The sequence below is a fragment of the Bufo gargarizans genome, chromosome 7, assembly GCF_014858855.1.
Source record: "Bufo gargarizans isolate SCDJY-AF-19 chromosome 7, ASM1485885v1, whole genome shotgun sequence".
NCBI lineage: Eukaryota > Metazoa > Chordata > Amphibia > Anura > Bufonidae > Bufo > Bufo gargarizans.
Genome location: NC_058086.1, coordinates 41,579,380 through 41,599,536, shown reverse-complemented (window position 1 = coordinate 41,599,536; position 20,157 = coordinate 41,579,380). Strand labels below are relative to the sequence as shown.

General features: G+C 44.5%; 1 protein-coding gene across 2 annotated transcripts in view; it reads right to left on the bottom strand.

Annotated features, from left to right (window-relative positions):
• The window catches only part of NEGR1 (neuronal growth regulator 1), a 488,212-nt gene that overhangs the window by 177,334 nt on the left and 290,721 nt on the right, over window positions 1-20,157 (bottom strand). For both annotated transcript variants that reach the window (XM_044301363.1, XM_044301364.1), the window contains exon 4: window positions 15,697-15,828. In XM_044301363.1, coding sequence (XP_044157298.1) covers window positions 15,697-15,828 — 132 coding nt within the window. The remainder of the gene's footprint in view (window positions 1-15,696; window positions 15,829-20,157) is intronic.

Genomic DNA, 20,157 nt, shown 5'->3' with positions numbered 1-20,157 from the left:
CCATGAGTTGCACCTAGTGCTAGGGTGGAACATGACAGAGTGCTGTCCATAGTGCGGGGGTGGAGCATAGTGGTGTGTTGTGCCTAGTGCAGGGATGAAGCATAGCGGTGTGTTGTGCCTAGTGCAGGGGCGGAGTATGGCGGTGTGTTGTGCCTAGTGCAGAGGTGGAGCATAGTGGTGTGTTGTGCCTAGTGCAGGGATGAAGCATAGCGGTGTGTTGTGCCTAGTGCAGGGGTGGAGCATAGCAGTGTGTTGTGCTAGTGCAGGGGTGTAGCACAGCGGTGTGTTGTGCCTAGTACAGGGGTGGGGCATAGTGGTGTGTTGAGCCTAGTGCAGGGGTGGAGCATAACGGTATGCTGTGCCTAGTGCAGAGGTGGAGCATAGCAGTGTGTTGTGCCTTGTGCAGGGGTGGAGCATAGCGGGGTGCTGTGCCTAGTGCAGGGGTGGAGCATAGTGGTGTGTAGTGCCCAGTGCAGGGGTGGAGCATAGTGGTGTGTAGTGCCTAGTGCAGGGGTGGAGCATAGCGGTGTGTAGTGCCTAGTGCAAGGGTGGAGCATAGCGGTATGTTGTGCCTAGTGCAGAGGTGGAGCATAGCAGTGTGTTGCGCCTAGTGCTGGGGTGCAGCATAGCGGTGTGTTGTGCTTAGTGCAGGGGTGGAGCATAGTGGTGTGTAGTGCCTAGTGCAGGGGTGGAGCATAGTGGTGTGTAGTGCCTAGTGCAGGTGTGGAGTATAGCGGTGTGTTGTGCCTAGTGCCGGGATGGAGCATAGCGGTGTGTTGTGCCTAGTGCAGGGGTGGATCATAGTGGTGTGCTGTGCCTAGTACAGATGTGGAGCATAGCAGTGTGTTGTGCCTAGTGCAGGGGTGGAGCATAGCGGTGTGTTGTGCCTAGTGCAGGGGTGGAACATAGCGGGGTGTTGTGCCTAGTGCAGGGGTGGAGCATAGTGGTGTGTAGTGCCCAGTGCAGGGGTGGAGCATATGGTGTGTAGTGCCTAGTGCAGGGGTGGAGCATAGTGGTGTGTAGTGCCGAGTGCAGGGGTGGAGCATATGGTGTGTAGTGCCTAGTGCAGGGGTGGAGCATAGTGGTGTGTTGTGCCTAGTACAGGGGTGGAGCATAGCGGGGTGTTGTGCCTACTGCAGGGGTGGAGCATAGCGGTGTGTTGTGCCTAATGCAGGGGTGGAGCATAGCGATGTGTTGTGCCTAGTGCAGGGGTGGAGCATAGAGATGTGTTGTGCCTAGTGCAGGGGTAGAGCATGCAGGGTGTTGTGCCTAGTGCAGGGGTGGAGCATAGAGATGTGTTGTGCCTAGTGCAGTGGTGGAGCATAGAGTTATGTTGTGCCTAGTGCAGGGGTGGAGCATAGCGGTGTGTTGTGCCTAGTCCAGGGGTGCAGCATAGCAGTGTGTTGTGCCTAGTGCAGGGGTGGAGCATAGCGGTGTGTTGTGCCTAGTGCAGGGGTGGAGCATAGCGGTGTGTTGTGCCTAGTGCAGGGGTGGAGCATAGCGATGTGTTGCGCCTAGTGCAGGGGTGGAGCATAGTAATATGTTGTGGCTAGTGCAGAGGTGGAGCATAGCGGTGTGTTGTGCCTAGTGCAGGGGTGGAGCATAGCGGTGTGTTGTGCCTTGTGTAGGGATGGAGCATAGCGGGGTGTTGTGCCTAGTGCAGGGGAGGAGCATAGTGGTGTGCTGTGCCTAGTGCAGGGCTGGAGCATAGCGGTGTGTTGTGCCTTGTGTAGGGATGGAGCATAGCGGGGTGTTGTGCCTAGTGCAGAGGAGGAGCATAGCGATGTGTTGTACTTAGTGCAGGGGTGGAGCATAGCGGTGTGTTGTGCCTAGTGCAGGGGAGGAGCATAGCGATTTGCTGTGCCTAGTGCAGGGGTGGAGCATAGCCATGTGTTGTGCCTAGTGTAGGGGTGGAGCATAGCGATGTGTTGTGCCTAGTGCAGGGGAGGAGCATAGCGATGTGTTGTGCCTAGTGTAGGGATGGAGCATAGCGATGTGTTGTGCCTAGTGCAGGGGAGGAGCATAGCGATGTGTTGTGCCTAGTGTAGGGATGGAGCATAGCGATGTGTTGTGCCTAGTGTAGGGGTGGAGCATGAAAGTGTCTAGAACAGAGGTGTAGCATGAGTGTGCAGTGCTTAGTTCAGTGATGTATTATAACAGTGCATTGTGCCTAGAGCAGGCGTGGAGCTTGATAATGTGTTGTCCCTAGTGAAGGGGGGGGGGGGGGGCAGCATGACAGCATGTTGTGCCTAGTGCTGGGGGGGCAGCATGACAGCGCGTTGTGCCTAGTGCAGGGGGGCAGCATGACAGCGTGTTGTGCCTAGTGCAGGGGGGCAGCATGACAGCGTGTTGTGCCTAGTGCAGGGGGGCAGCATGACAGCGTGTTGTGCCTAAGTACTGGGGGGGCAGCATGACAGCGTGTTGTGCCTAGTGCAGGGGGGCAGCATGACAGCGTGTTGTGCCTAAGTACTGGGGGGGCAGCATGACAGCGTGTTGTGCCTAGTGCAGGGGGGCAGCATGACAGCGTGTTGTGCCTAGTGCAGGGGGGCAGCATGACAGCATGTTGTGCCTAGTGCAGGGGGGCAGCATGACAGTGTGTTGTGCCTAAGTGCTGGGGGGGGCAGCATGACAGCGTGTTGTGCCTAAGTGCTGGGGGGGGGGCAGCATGACAGCGTGTTGTGCCTAGTGCAGGGGGGCAGCATGACAGCGTGTTGTGCCTAGTGCAGGGGGGCAGCATGACAGCGTGTTGTGCCTAGTGCAGGGGGGCAGCATGACAGCGTGTTGTGCCTAGTGCAGGGGGGCATCATGACAGCGTGTTGTGCCTAGTGCAGGGGGGCAGCATGACAGCGTGTTGTGCCTAGTGCAGGGGGGCAGCATGACAGCGTGTTGTGCCTAAGTGCTGGGGGGGGGGGGGCAGCATGACAGCGTGTTGTGCCTAGTGCAGGGGGGCAGCATGACAGCGTGTTGTGCCTAAGTGCTGGGGGGGCAGCATGACAGCGTGTTGAGCCTAGTGCAGGGGGGCCAGCATGACAGCGTGTTGTGCCTAGTGCAGGGGGGCAGCATGACAGCGTGTTGTGCCTAGTGCAGGGGGGCAGCATGACAGCGTGTTGTGCCTAGTGCAGGGGGGCAGCATGACAGCGTGTTGTGCCTAGTGCAGGGGGGCAGCATGACAGCGTGTTGTGCCTAGTGCAGGGGGGGCAGCATGACAGCGTGTTGTGCCTAGTGCAGGGGGGCAGCATGACCTCGCTCTTTGGTATTCTTGGAATTCTTGTACCATGCTCCTCCCCTCAGGCTCTGCACAATACATCAGTTTTGCCTGGAGTTTTTCTTTAAGGAAGATTTTATTTCCTGCAGATTGAATGTCAGAGGCACTAACATGACGGTGATTTACTACAGATTGTTGCTTTTTGCACAGTCATTTTTTATTGAAGTATAATCAGAACTCTCTGTTATCATTTTAGGGCTGTTATTGGGGCTCGCATAGCAGATTAAAAAAATAAAATAAATTGTGGGAAATTTATAGTCACTCTCTCTGTTGCAGGTGAAAAGTGCATGCTAATAGAAGCTGCTCGTTGCGAAGGAGAAAAAGCTCCCACGGTCTCGAAACTCAGTCTGACTAAATAGAAGAGGGAGATTTATTAGCAGCTACCAAACAGCGTGTGTGACTGGAAGACTTTCTAACAGCTGCTTCCATGGATCATTTTTATTGCCCTACCATTTCTGCAGATGACAGGCACAAGTAAATATTTTGGTTGGCATCTGTAGAATGGATCTGGTAATGGGCAACCTTCCTAATTGACTACTCACGTTCTCTTTTTGCTACTTTGAGAAAACTCTTTTTATTGCTTTTGCTCTTCGTTACTTGCATCTTCTCGCCTTCGTGTCTACTTCGTATTGGTTGAATTGGTGCTTTTTCTCTAAGTAAGGCCTCATGCACACGGCCGTTGTTATGGTCCGCATCCGAGCCGCAGTTTTTGAGGCTCGAGTGCGGACCTATTCACTGCTGTCTGCATCCGTTGCTCCGTTCCGTGGCCTCACAAAAAAAATATAACATGTCCTATTCTTGTCTGCAGCTTTGCAGACAAGAATAGGCAGTTATATTAAAGGCTGTCCGTGCCATTCCGCAAAACACACAACGGTCGTGTGCATGTAGCCTAACTTGCATCCATCTCCTGCTTAATCACAAGATGTAAAGTCTGAAGGCTAAAAGACATGTCTTCATCCTCCAAATCACTGATCTTTCTCCAAAAGTCTATAGAAGTAGTCCTTTACCGTTAGTGGGAACTTGCCCGAACTTTGCTGGACCCTGCTTAGAGGACTACTGCTCTACTACTATAAAATCAGAGCCGGTCGGCAGGACATTCACTGTGCCTTGTAGGGCTTGTTCAGCTAGATGTAAAGATACTTTTAACAATTCAATGCTTTATTCTAGAGAAAAAAGAAACAAATGAGCAGTTAAGTGCACCAAGGGCGGGCCCAAGCCACTCTGTGCACCCTTACTCCTGCTTTCATTACTCACCGTCTTGAGTTTCAGGTTCCTTCATAGTCATCTCGCTTGGCCCTGTCAATCAAGGAGAGAGAGGGTCTGGAAGTGAAATCAGGAGGAGCAAGGGTGCACAGAGTGGTTCGGCCCCACCCTTGGTGCACATAAATGCTCATTTACATATGGATTAAGAGTCCTTTTTTTCTCCTGAATGAAGCAATGGATTGCTAAATAAAAGGTATCATTACATTCAGCGGAGCTAGCCCTACAAGGCACTGTGCGTGGTCTTACAGTGAATTTCCTTCTGACAGGCTCCCTTTAAAAGGTATCCATCATTTAAGAAAACTGTTGATACGTAATAAGGACATGTCAGAAGTTTTAGCCGGTGGGGGACTGGGTGCTGAGACTCCCTTGGACTAAAATGAAGGGGAAGAAGAGCACCATAACCCTCTGCTCTTCTCGGAGAACCATTGAGAACGTACATTGGTAGCTGTGCTCTCCAAGGACACATATAAAGGAAAGACTAAGGGGGGGGGGGGGGGTCATTTATGACGAAATATACGTCACTTTTTGGAATATTTTAGGTGCAGAATTTGTGGCAAAATCGGTGTCTTTACCGAGGTGGCAGAAAAAGGGGGCATGGAGTGGGCACGGAAGATGGACGGACAATTAGTCACATTTGCCATTTTCTGGTCTGGAATATGGTCTTAATCTATGTCAGCAAGGTCGCACCAAGCGTCATCGTTATGTAGAGGCCTGCGCAGCCAGCGCTGGGGTATTAAGACCTCCACCTGGTGTACAGAGTGTAAATTTGCACATACATTTATTGACCAGGGTGCCGGTCACTCTCCTTCCTCAGCCAGCTACTCTCCTCATATCTCTGCACATTGATCCTAGGTTCCCTGCAGGGTGGTCATTAGAAATAACTTTCTTCTCTGCTTGTCAAGGAAGAAGCAGAACCTCTGCAGTAACATGGCAGCATGGCCGAGAACACTCCAACTGCAGGGGAAGTAAGAAGGGATTATATTGTCAGCTGCCAGAGGGGGGAGGAGACTGATTCTGCTCAAAGCTTGCCTGTAAGGGGGACACATAGTTACAAAAAATGATTATAATGTATTTTTATTTTACAAAAGCTGCACATAACATTAAATTAGCTTTATTTTTAATATGAAAATGATTCACGGGATAACCCCTTTCGAGTTCTACATAGCTGCTGAGATCTGTCCAAGGTCCTGAAATTAAGAAAGCGTCTGTGCAGAACATTACACAACAGCGACGTGTCATCCTGGAACTCAATTTCTTATATCGTCATCCTACAAAAGGGAAGATCGATAACTGTTTTCCCTCGTACAGACTCATACACATGGATGTTTTTCTACATCCATTTGTCATGAAGTGAAGGGAATACAAATGGAGATTGCATTAGATATCAGTGATCCGTATGATATATGGATCTTGCATGTACTGTATAGCAAATGGGTTTTTCAGAAAAACACATTACCGAGCACATTTCTCCTGTCAATACCTTGTTATTTCCCAGTGGTTGAAGACCCAGTGCTCCAGTGCTAGGTACTATACAACTATGGGATTCTGGTTCATAAACTTTGGTGAGATGAATGTTAAAGAGATCACAACTAGAGCGGAGCAAATTTCTTAAAAGTTCGCTTTGGCTGATTCGCACAATTTCACCCAAAAATTCATTTCATGACGAAATACTTAATCGCGAAGCAGCGGGTGCAATGACAGGGAGCTGCGACAGCGCCACCCCGGTCATTCTACCCCTCAGATGCCGCGTTCATAAATGAGTATAAAATTAACAATAAAAAAAAGTAAATCAAACTTACAGCCTCCATTTACTCCCGACGGGCTGACCGCCGCCATCTTGATTGAAGATCTCGGCCAAAATCCTGAGCGTCGCGAGATTGCGTCATCATGCTGACCGGCGTGATGATGTAATCTCGCGTCGCACAGGATTTCGGCCGAGATCTTCAAGCAAGATGGAGGCTGGGGGCCCGTCGTGAGCAAATGGAGGCGGTAAGTTTGAATTTTTTAGCTTTTTATACTATTTCAGGTTAAATCGATTTGCTGACACGAAGCACGAGGAAATTTGGCTTCTAGGCGAATCGAATTTATCCAGAAATTCGGATCGAATTCCACTTCGCGGGATTAAATTCGCTCATCTCTAATCACAACCTGTTTAATATGAGGTCCAGCAAACAGCTGATGTTCATGAGGTTGCAGTGACATAAGGTGGGAGTTTCTTCCCAGTTGACAAATGTAAGGCTTTAAAGGGTATGTCCACTGTTGCAACCCCATTTTCTTGCCATCAAAAATCTGTCAACTTTGGACGTAATCTGTATTAGAAATTTCCTACTGTCTACGTGTGCAGCTTTTCCAGAGACCTATGCATCTCTATGGTAACAGACTACAAACTAACCCTGTGTAGTCTGATCCTGCACTCATGTGTTACTCTATTCCATCCCCCTCTTCGTGCTAACTGTCATAATGTTGCGTCCACCACAAATTATATATATTTATATATCTTAGGGAGCTGTAGATACAGAAAGTTCTGTCTATTATCAGAATTTCTGTCTTTATAAACCACTTCAATCCAAAAATAACTGGGATTGACGGGAATTACATATCGCTTGTGGTTGCCTTCTGAGTCAATCTACAGTCTTCCATTGGAATAGAGTATCTGCTTAGAAGAATCTTCATAAGACATCCCCTTTAAAAATGAAGAGCCCTTTCTCAAAGGTTGTGTCTAGGACTCCCATTTGATTGCCATCTCCATCATATATTATAACTTAATTTGATCTGTGCACTATAATGCACATTAGTTTATTTTGTGTAAAAGCTCTGACTTGCCTAATTGAAGGGGTTGTCCTCCTAGACCTCCAGCAATCAGCTATAATCTGTGGGTACACCTGGGAGCAAGCATTTAAAGAAGTATTCCCTGCTCATTGTGTGACTAGTGGGGGTCTCAGAGATCCAACCTCTGGACCCCAACCTTATCTTAAGATAGAAGGGGCATGCTTATGCCCTCTTGGGCATCCAATAATGAAAGTCCCCTGCACAGTCAGTGGTCGGGAGCGCTGTAGGCTGGGACCACAATGGTCCTCTTCATTCTCAAGACTGGTGGGGTTCTAGAGAACCGATCCTGACTATCATAAAGTGATGGCATATCCTAACCATCACGTTATGAAATGGAAATACCCACTGAATTTCCCTGCAGTACCTCCTCAGGAAAAATGAAGTATTACACAGTGTCTAATGAAATCAATGGGTTGTCCACGTATCGACCTGATGTTTCAGATCCAACCGGGGGGTACCCACCTTTTAATTCTTCATTTCATTTCTCATCACACCACTGCCCTGCTTTCTTATGCTGCTAATGTTATGTGACTGGGAGGACTATGGGCTCCTAAAGCCTCGAGCCAAGTTCCTGTTACCATCTATGCAACCCATGTATAGAAGCAACCATCTGAGAGCAGCTCTGCAATCTGCCTACACTCTACACCATTCGATTGGTTGTAGAAATATATCCATGCGGGAAAGAGAATTTTTGGTTCTTGAACAATGCAAAGGTTTTATTTACTAAAGTCTAATCTTGTATGAGTTCTGCTATTTGCTTTCCTCTGGTACGCTGCGCAGGATGATACGTTTAATCAATCCACTCATCCTGCATTTTCACAACTCATTTCATGTGGCTTAGTCAGCCGTATAACATGTTAACCGTCCTCTTGGCTCGTCGTCTGCAAGATGTTTAGTTTGTTGAAGTGGATATACTCTCACTTTAATTCATATCCCCAGTACACCGCCCTGCCGGCTGCGCCGTCTCCTCCACTGCAATGCTTAAGACTTGAGCAACAATCAGCCGGGACGCTGTGATTTGCAGCTATAATCTTCTCTGAGATTACGAGAATGTGCAACCAAATCAAATCATGTTCTTCTGTTCTGTGGCTCAGCAAGTCCTGAGCTGGAGCATATTTTCTAATGTGTTGGGTGAGGTGAGACAGGTTTTCATGTCTTTAACTTAATTCCCTGCCTGATACAAGGAAGATGCATGGCAAGAATAGACAGAAGAAAACACCAGAACTAATATAAAACAAGGGGAATTGAATAGAATATTTGATAGGAGACATAACACTCTGCAAACAAGTCCAGTTTTCTACCGCACTGCATTAGGCTTCGTGAAGAATAAAATAGAAGGTTGGCACCAAAGGTGCACAAAGCGTAGAATCAGGTCTTGCAGCCTCCCAATAGAGGAAGAGGGCTCCCTAGCTTTCCCTATTCTCATGGACCTTTCCTCTTAACATATATATTAGCCAGAAGAAATATGATTCTGGATCATACCATTCTTTTCTTGCAAAGGAGTTGAGGGTATGTTGGCTTCTTCATTTCGAGGGAAGTCATCATGCTTTGGGTGGCTTGAACCAACTACAGGAAAAGAGCTTCATTTTTATTTTTACCTTTAATCTATCATCATTTTGGCAAATTGTAACCAGAACACTCTTACAATCTATAAGAATGTGCTTAAAAATACAACAAACTCATGAGTATGAGGGCATGTCCTTGTGGCTAGTGCAGGGTCTATGGGGAGCCAGCCTAACCTAATGATTTCGTCTTTTACCATGCAGGCTGCATATTGCAGCCTGATTACCTTTTAAACTAGAGCTTGTTGGTTTGTTGATTCCTTCAGAAACACTTTCCGAGGGAAAAAAAATCTCTACGGCTTTGAGAATCAGAGATGAAACATGGAGCAATTATCAGGTAGGTCACCCATTGCTATAGGAAGCAGATGGTACAGTATGAAGGTGGTATGATGTGAGCTTACTGTCACTAATGCATTTTGCAGATGGTTTATCAGTGCCTATGCACAAAGAAGGTAGCACTGTATGTAGACATGGACTCTATGCAGTTGGAGGGTTATTTGTGGGTGTTGGCCTCCTCACAAGAGCTTACAATCAAGGAGGAAACAGGAGGTGACACAAAAGGTAAAAGTGCCTATTTATACAATGATCCAGTCGTAAAGTGGATGGGTAAGCCCTGCAATGACTGACATAGAGAGGGGGCTTCGGTGGACAGACAGATGAGCCTGACTGCTGCATTCAGGGGAGAGTTTAGAATGGGGAAGACCATGACTGAAACAGAGTTTCTGTTTTCTCCACTGTAAGAAATGGGTGAATTTCAGAGATGCTTTGAGGTGCAAATGATTAAATATGAGGAGCGAAGGAAAGCATGCTGTCTAGGAATTATGGCCATGCCATACACTGAGAAGGAAATTTCAGGTTTAGGCAGGTTAGTAGATGGCAGAAACACAGGTTTTTAGTTTCTGAAAAATATCATTTCCATATTAATACATGGTAAGAGCTTTAATTGGGATGTAGTCACCACAGGAGCCACAATATTAAAAACCACCCACGTGATTAAAATGGGATGGGAGCACCAAGACTTTCTGTTGTGGGTGGTGAGGAGCATGGTGGCCTAAAGCAGAACCAAATGTTGGACCTGATGGACATGTGTTTAAAAGTTGGAGCTGATGGACCTGTGTCTAAAGGTTGGACTTGATGAACCCATGTGTAAAGGTTGGAGTTGGTGGACCTGTGACTAAAGGTTGCATGGTGCAATGATATTAACCAACACTTAGATGACAATCTCAGACCATGTAAATGTTTCTATTGTTACACCATGACCGATTGGCCACAGCACATTTTTTTCAATGAGTTGTGGGGATAGTTGCCTGTCTACAATTGTGCAAAATTTGAACTGTTCAGCCTAAAGGGGTTCTCTGTCATTTAAATATTGATGACTACCCTCAAGATAGGTCATGTCCAACTCTTGCCACCCCTGCTAATCAACTGTTTGAAGAGGTCAGCGATGTAATGTCCATCAGTCACAGGTTCTTCCCACTTCTCAATCTCATTCACATGAGTGGGTTTTGGCTGCAATACCAAGCATAGCCACTGTGCAATATGTGGAGCTGTGCTTGGTATAGTATGAAGAAGCTGCATCGCTCATACGAGGTGAGTAGGTCAGACCTTCACCACTATTCCATACCAAATTTTTTCTGTTTTCTGAAGTTATCCTAAAAATTATCACTGAACCCAGTCACCAAAATACATATATTATTAAAATAAGCACAAAAACAGCCAATGATATTGCTAAACCAGAGAATGATGCAACCATAGCGAGACCTATCCAGTATCTGATCATTTCTGTCCAAATGTCCTCCACGGCTGTGCCTCACCAAGACTCTACTAGACATATTTCTACTTGAAATATTTTGATGCTTAATTAATGTTCTTGTCGGTGACGAAAAGGAGCATTTAATTTGTCTTCCTCTTCAATCACTGTTATTGCTGGCTGCCATGAGATTCAACATCAGAAGGTGGACGTTCCTGTAGAGAAACCGACTGTTTCCATAGCAGCACTATGCTTGCTTTAGGATCTGCGATAAGTGGGTGATTTTCATATGTAAGTGTATTCGTTTAAGAGGTTTTATAGAATTTCATGAAGAATTAGCTTCAAAATCAGCTTTTAATGTGTTTGACACTGACTTACAGGTCAACTGCCTACAGGTGGCACTAGAGAGACAGTTTTATTTTGTCTGGAAGAGAGATATTTTGCATACTTTTTCCCAGGAAGCATTGCTTCTAAGACTTCCCACATCATCATCTAGATATGCTGAATGAGAAGCAGTGCCTCATGGTTTAGTAGTCATCACAAATCATGTTTTAAGGATGCTTTATGGGTCAGACATTGACTTAGGATAGCTACCTACAGGTGGCACTAGAGAGACAGTTATATTCCTTCTGGGAGAGATCTAATTTGCATACCTTGTAATGACAGAAGTAACACAAATTATTGGAGATATTCGAACAACTTGAACTTCTGCTGATATCGATTGGTGACCAACTGGTCAACCAAAGCTGGGTCTTATAGAATAAAATATTATGTTTTTTGGGAATTTTATTGAAACTGCATTCTGTACTTCTTTTTATTATGTTCCATAAAGACATGTGTTGTATAGGGAAATTCAAAAGTTCTTCTAAGGCTTGGTTCACATCTCAGGTATGTACTTTGGTAGTTGAGTACACCGTATCCATCATAGCTGGATGCCACCGGGCACCACTCAATTTACTTTAATGGGATCTGATGGGGATACGGAGTGTTTCCGGAGCTGACGGAAAAATAGTGCTGCGTGCTGGAACAGACTACAGAAGTATACACTGGAGATGTGAATGAAACCTATATCATAGTATCATTGTTGGATACGTAAGTTATTCCATATGCCAGTCAGGTCAGGTCAGAACTAATGGAGAGATGCAGGAAATTACGGGCTCTCTAGTGGGTGTGCATTGAATAGACATCACTGCACCCTATAATTCCTATAATCTGTCCCTGACCCTGAGGAGCCGACGGCCTCTTCTGAAAATCCAGCTTCTGTTGAGATCAAGTCCTTTACCAGGTTTCCTTCCTGGGGTATGGACAGGACATCACTTCTACTGTGGATGGGACCAGAACTATTCTTCTCCCTGGCGCATGTGCAGATGAGGTAGACGTAGGAGTTTATACATGAAGAGGGAGAAAAATAGAACTGGCTCCGTCCACAGCAGAATGGCCATGCTCTCTAGATCTGACACTTTGATAAAATGTAAAGTAGTCAGTGTACAGCTTGTATAACAGTGTAAATTTCATGTGCCCTCAAAATAAAACAACACACAGCCATTAATGTCTAAATCCCTGGCAACAAAAGTGACTATACCCCTAAGCAAAAATGGGCAAATTGCGACCAAAGTGTCCATATTTTGTCCTGCCATTATTTTTCAGCACTACTTTTACTCTCTTAGGCATGGAGTTCACTAGAGCTTGACAGGTTGCCACTGGGATCCTCTTCCACTCCTCCATGAGGACATCACGGAGCTGGTGGATGTTATAGACCTTACACTCCTTCATTTTCTGTTTGAGGATGCCCCACAGATGCTCAGTAAGATTGAGGTCTGGAGACATGCTTGGCCAGTCCAGCAGCTTTACTCTCTGTTTCTGTACAAGGCAGTGGTCTTCTTGGAGGTGTTTGGGGTCGTTATCATGTTGGAATAATGCCCTACGGCCCAGTTTCCAAAGAGAGAGGATCATGCTCTGCTTCAGTATGTTACAGAACATGTTTGCATTCATGGTTCCCTCAATGAACTGTTGCTCCCCAAAGCCCCAAACCATGACGCTTCCACCACCATGCTTGACTGTAGATAGGACACACTTGTCTTTGTGCTCCTCACCTGGTTGCCGCCAAACACACGCTTGTCACCATCTTAACCAATAGTTTATCTTGTTCTCATCAGACCACAGGACATGGTTCCAGTAATCCAGGTCTGCTCGTCTTCAGCAAACTTTGTGGGCTTTCTCGTGCATCATCTTTAGAAGAGGCTTCCTTCTGGGATGACAGCCATGCAGAGCAAATTATGCAGTGTGCGGAGTATGGTCTGAGCACTGACAGGCTGAGCTCCCCTCCTGTAACCTCTGTAGTAATGCTGGCAGCACTCGTAAATCTATTTTGAAAAGACAACCTCTGGATAGGACACTGAGCACGTGCACTCAACTTCTTTGGTCAACCATGGCAAGGCCTGTTCTGAGTGGAACCTGTCTTGTTAAACAGCTGTATGGTCTTGGCCACCGTGCTGCAGCTCAGTTTCAGCTTCTTATAGCCTCGGACATCTTTATGTAGAGCAACAATTCATTTTTTTCAGATCCCCAGAGAGCTCTTTGCCCTGAGGAGCCATGTTAAACTTCCAGTAACCAGTATGAGAGAGTGTGAGAGCGATAACAGCAAATGTAACACACCTGCTCCCCATTCACACCTGAGACCTTGTAACACTAACGAGTCACATGACATTGGGGAGGGAAAATGGCTAATTGGGTATAATTTTGCCATTTCCACTTTTGTTGCCAGCAGTTTAGACATTAGTGGCTGTGTGTGGAGTTATTTTGAGGGCACAACAAATTTACACTGTTATACAAGCCATACACGGACTGCTTTACATTTATCAAAGTGTCAGATCTTCATTGTTGTCTCATGAAAAGATATAATAAATGTAAATTTACATAAATGTGAGTGGTTTACTCACTTTTGTGAGATACTGTACATTCATAATTTACAATGATCGATTAAAGGTTTGAAGAGTGGAGCTCCTTTTTAAAGAGATATTGCCAGATATTACACAGCAGTCAGCAAATTCACAAACTGCGATGCATAAAACGGACTATTTCCCAAATACACTGTTTCATTTATCAAAACAAGAGGAGCCTCTGTAGTTAATGAACGTAGCATATGACTGCCGCACGGCCTTCATATGAAATGCGGGAATTATTTCCGTTGAAAATCAAACTGCTCTTAGAGGCAGAAAAGTAAAACGTACACAAATTACCTACCGTAAATCTGCATCCACCAATAAACCCTAATGCAGTATCTAATACAATTTATGAGGGTAAAATAAAATTAGATTACCGTACTCTCTAAATAGCTCATTCTGTGCTCCTTCTGAATTTTTATACAGGACTTTTCTCCAGCGGTTAGTACTGTGAAGGGTTATAATGGAAAATTCATCTCTTATTCATGCATTCATGCTCGAACTGATATCGGGAGATGAAAGCGCAAACACAATGGGAAAGAGAAAGGTTATAGGGCGGGAGGTCAAGGAAAGGAACCCAGCGTGAAAAAGCTCATCTTCTTCCGCTCCACTGTAGTGGATTGGGTCCAGAAGTTCAATCCTCCAATAGGAAAAGGGATCAAGGCCATCAAATAACTTGCTGTCATTTAGAGGGTTAAAACATAGCAGGCTGCCTATGGCAAAAAGCATATATATTACTCCTGAGCCGAAAACCATGGAAATCTGACCCTCGAAGCCCTCCTTTCTGAATAGTCTAGAAGGCTCCTCGAAGGAACCCACTTTTTATAATAAATTTTGTTAGGAATGTTCTTCAAAGAGCTATCACACCTCGTATGGTTTCTTCCCTACTTCTTTCCTCTTCCCGTTTCTTCAACAGCACTTACCAGGGAGAGGACTTATAGCAATATGTTCCCAAATCTGAGTTCCTTTGGCATTGCTAAGGATTTTTTTCCATGAAATACCCAACAGTGGAAACAACAATGTACATGGGAGAATTTCAAAGTATGGACCCCAAAAATGGGTGATACCAGTTAACAATCATTAACTGAATGTCCTTTGCATGGGTTGAATGGAATTGAATTTCTTAGGTTTGCGAAAATACTGGACCCTTATGCCTCCCTGTCTGCGGGTATCATGTCATAGAGCATAGGGAACTGAGCAGATACAGTATATCGGTTCGTAGGAAAAGATTCAGTGTAACTTTTTATCTCTTCTGGGTTCCAGACTCTTGTGGGCGGCCCTACACAGTGATAGGCATCTTATGTCATGTGACTATACCAATCCCTGACAGGACCGCCCACCAGACTCCTAAGCATAAAAAGAGCAGGAACTTACATGGATACATTTCAAGTAATACTGAATCTTTTCCCACAAAACTATATATCAATCTGCATAGTTCCTCCTCCTCTAAAGCACGAGGCCTGCAGCTTAGATATTGTGTTCAATGTGACAGGTTCCAGTTCTGTAATATAAGAACTCTGGAGATCAGAGAATCGATTTTAAAATTAGAAAAAATCAACTAAAAATTTTCAAAAAGTTCTGGCTGTAACCCCTCGCAAAAAAATGTTTTGTGATTTGAATCGAGAGTGAATTGTGTAGGATATTGTGGCCCTTTCAAATTGGGTAAAGTTTATTTGTACCCAAAATTAATTGGACTGATGTTTTGGCAGAATTTTAAGATTTTCTCTTATCTGTAGAGGACTCCAATTATTATGGTTTAGCTTTAGAAAACAATTGGCACAGTTTCCCCATCTGGACCTCCTGGTCTGTACAAGCAAGTAAAAAAGTGTAGCAATGGAGCTATATCTCTTGTAGACCATTGAAGAGACGTAGAGCAGGTAGGTTTTCCTTTAAGTGGTGTGAAAACTCAGTTTCATGGCAAAGCAGTCTGTGAGTGCCCCAGCAGGTGGGATATATACCCCTCCAGCAGCCCCCTAGCCATGCCCCAGCATCACGCTGCAATTACTTTACCCACCACTGCTGGACACAATTTCCACAGAACTTCTTTTTTATATATTTTTAATTCCATTATTCGTGGTTACTTACAGTTTACAATGATATTCACTTTCTTCACGTCCGGAAAGGGCACAGTGTTTTCTGCCAGGCACTCGTACTCGCCAGCCTGATCTCTCGTAATGCCATAAATATCTAAGTATTGTCCACTTCCAAATGGCTTGGCTGAAAGAAAAGCGTCAAAAAGTCAAAAAATTAAAACAAGAGGAATGAAAAAGCCATATCATGTGCATTAAATCTGCAGGAGTATTTCAGCACACTACTTTACTGCGTATTTAACATCATAAATAGTAATGAAAGCTTTTAGCGCCTTCTCCTTTTTTTCCATTCAAATTGAGCTTTAAAAATATTTAAAGGGTGTTATTTTATTACAGCGGCAATAGCGGGGCAGATATGAGCCACATGAGACCGAAGTGGGAATACTCAAATGGATTCATTTGTTATTTCCATCTAAATGGGTCCAAAATTCTGTACTTCATTTTATAATGTCATTTTATAATGGATGGAGCAATGTTTTGGTTTTTTTCGGCTACTAGGTGAGCTTCGGTAGCTGCACACAGATTCCGGTAGGTTGCAGAAACCACATGGGCTTGTCTGTTTATTGCTATATATGGTTCCAATTATTCTAAACAAGTTTAAAAGGGCTAACCCCCTTCCCCACCACTGGGCCGAACCTGTAATGGAAAGATTACTTACCCACTTCCCGGCGCCGGCTACCCTCTCCTTCTCCTCCAGGCCAATCACTGGCCTCGGTGGGGACCGGATGCCCTTACGTCATGTGACAATTTGTCATGACGAAAGAGGAGCCGGTCACCGCCACGGCTAGTGATCGACTGCGGCAATGTCAAAAACGGAAATTGACATCAAAGGAGTCCAGTGGAGCTGGAGGAAAAGAAGCAGGAAAGGAGCAGTGAAAGTGCCCCCCATTCTTTCACAACCCCTTTAAGGCTCTGTTCACACTTCAGTTAGTTTTTCTCCATCAGGGTTCCATTGTTATTGGGTCTTTTTACCCTTCCCTTCATCATGACAACTACTGTATGACAGAGACACTTTATAATAGATCCTGATGGATCCCATTGGTGTAAAACAGGATCCGCCAGGTTTCCAATATTTTTGACATCGAGCATAGCCCTGCAGATTGTACCAGTCTTGTATCTCAAAATGACTGGAGCCCATGATGGAAAGGAAACATGTGAACAGAACCTAGTACACTGTGGCTTTCTAGCCAGTAAATTTAATGTATGCCCCCAAAGTCCTGATGGACTCATTATAATATGGATTATGGTGGATGCATAAACTTGAAAATAACAGATTATGATCAATTATAAAAGATTCATTATGATAGTTGTCATGGATCTTGAAAATGGAAGGGCTTGACGCAAGGGGAGCATCTTGTCTGTCTGACTTTTAGGCTGTGTTTTCAGGAGTCATTAGAACATCAGATATTTTTGATGGCAAGAATAGTGCAGTCAAACCATTAAATTTGACCTAAACAATAGTCAAAACTCCAATTTCTCAATTTCAATACAATATTGTGATATGTTAACAAACCCATTGACAGACTGCAATTCCCAACACAACCACTGGGTGACCACACAGAGACACATAGAATAGACATCTCGTGGCATCATATCCCTAAAACAAGTTTGGTCATCTTGTGTCATACATCTTGTAATACATACAGTCAAGAGAAAAGGTAAGAATGGACACATCTAGGAATTGTAATTTGATTATCATTATTCTTTATTTGGCGGGGTTATTACAATTATGCAGATTAAAGGAGCCTTACCATATAACACTTTCCACTTCACTATATCTGCAAGTTTTTTTTTAAACCTTCTATGATCTTACTAATGGATTTTTCAATAATGTACATTCTCTGACCATAACAAAATGCATGAGATTTTACACTGTGTGGTCGTAGGCCATGTTCACATCTGTGTGATGTTTTAGGCTGTGTTCACACCGAATAAATTTCTTATGCTACATTTATATCTGCTATGTTTTATGCTGTGTTTACATCTATGTCATTTCTTAGGGTTTGTTCAATTTGGTGTCATGTTTTGAGCTGTGTTCACCAGTGATGGTCAGTTTGCAGTCTTTACCAGCGAACACATGCGGGCTGCCATCTTGACTCACCCGTCCGGCGATGCACAGGTAATCCCTTACCTGTGCCTGTGTCGGGAGCTGGTCTGAAATCAAATGCAGTCATCGGGAACAGGCAGTTCCGAGAACAGCCACCGGGGGCCTTTATCCGGCTGTTCTCAGAACTGCCTGCTCTCGGTGACCACATTTGATTTCAGACCAGCTCCCGGCGCAGGCACAGGTAAGGGCTTAGTGAGTCAAAATGGCAGCCCGCATGTGTTCGCTGGCGAACACTGCGAACTGACCATCACTGGTGTTCACACCGGTGTCATGTTTTAGGCTGTGTTCACATCTGTATAATTTCTTAGGCTGTGTTCACATCTGTGTGATGTTTTATGATGTGTTCACCTTTGAGTTATGTTTTAGGCTGTGTTGACACCTATGTAATTTCTTAGGCCCCTTTCACACGAGCGAGTATTCCGTACGGGTGTAATGCGTGATGCGAGCGCATTGCGCCCGCACTAAATCCAGACCTATTAGTTTCAATGGGGCTGTCTACATGAGCGTTGTTTGTCACGCATCACTTGTGCGTTGCGTGAAAACACAGCATGTTCTATACTCTGCGTTTTTCACGCAACGCTGGCCCCATAGAAGTGAATAGGGCTGCGTGAAAATTTCATCCGCAAGCAAGTGCGGATGCAATGCATTTTTCATGGATGGTTACTAAGAGATGTTGTTTGTAAACCTTCAGTTTTTTTATCACGCCCGTGAAAAACGCATCAATGCGCATTGCACCCGCGTGATAAAAACTGAACAACTGAACGCAATCACAGGCAAAACTGACTGAACTTGCTCACAAAATTGTGCATTTTTAACTAAAGACATCGGGAACGCATCCGGACTAAATCCATATCGCTTGTCTGCAGGGGGCCTTAAGCTATGTTTATCTCTGTCATGATTTAGGCTGTGTTCACATCCATGTCATTACTTAGGCTGTGTTCATGTTCTTGAGACGCTTTAGGCTCTGTTCCCATCTGTCACACAGTAGCCATCTTTATTGTATGATGGAGGCAAGTAGTGTTTGTCTGATCCTGTTGACTTGATGGAGTCAGTCCACTCAATATTTCCACCAAATGTGACAGAACTGCTCTCAGGGGCTACAAACAGAACTCTGAATACAGATGTGAACATAGCCTAAAACTAGAACTTTCTTCAATGATGCCTAATCTGTAGTTAACACTGTGCAGTCTACAGAAATGTAAAGCATTTTGATGTATCCCACATAAATGTCCAAGCGACTAGAATTTTTTTTCCCCCCGAATAGGCTGAGATCTTTGCTCTGCACAAATCCCAATAATCCCTATGCACTAGGCTTCTGGAGGTAAATATTTCACTAAATAAAATCTTTAAATCCAACAAAGGTTGCTAGTGAATTTCTAAGCAAGCCTCAATAATCTGGAGCTGACACATAGCAGATGCTTGGATGTCTTCTACAGAGGATAGAAGAAAAAATTCAAAGAACATGGATTGTTCTACAAACATAAACTAATCCTTGTCAAATATGTAAAAAAAAAAAAAAACTGGATCCACATACAACTGTGGATAAGATGATATCAGAGAATGACTGTGTACTGTGTCTCGCAGAAGGTCTTCAGTGGATATGTAATGCTTCAAATCTAAATAAAACAAGTACAAAAATTTCTAAATTGCATGAAGCTGTCTCTATTCTGTGATACTCATGATAAAAGAATTATGAAGAGAAATCTCTTACAATGGAAGCAGCTGTGGCTGTTTTATGCATGATTGCCCGCACCATCCTCTATGTCCAGGTGGAATCGATTTAGACAAAATGTTTACTAACACTCCAAAAAGCAACAGAGGAAAGAGTAACAAGAAAGTCGTTGGCAGCAATCCTCATTCATTATTCATGGGTTATCTGTTTTTGTATTTTTCTCAGGCTCAACTCAACTGGGGCTATCAAAGATATTTTTGTAGATGCAATCAAGGGCAAATGGTTCATGAGATGATCGTCAGAAGATGGAAAATGGACAAACCCATCTCTCGAGGTTCATGTTCTATAAATTAGACACAAGGTAGTTCAAGATACAATAAAACCCACTTTGACGACCTTCTAAGCATGTATTGAAAAATGGTCTTCTAAAAGGGTGGTTCTCTCAAAGATGGCCAGTACAGTTAAACCTCTCCAAAAGAACACTTTTTTGAGAAAACCACCACATTATCCAGACTTTGTGTCATGGATTTCTGGTTCTGACACTACTCAAAATTCTGCACTATGCCAATCCCTGGAAACTTGTGGATGGCATCATTATATATATTTTTTAGATTGCAGCAGACCTCTTTGAATAGAAGGACCTTGTGCAGTTACACTTATGGTATGTCTGCACCTTT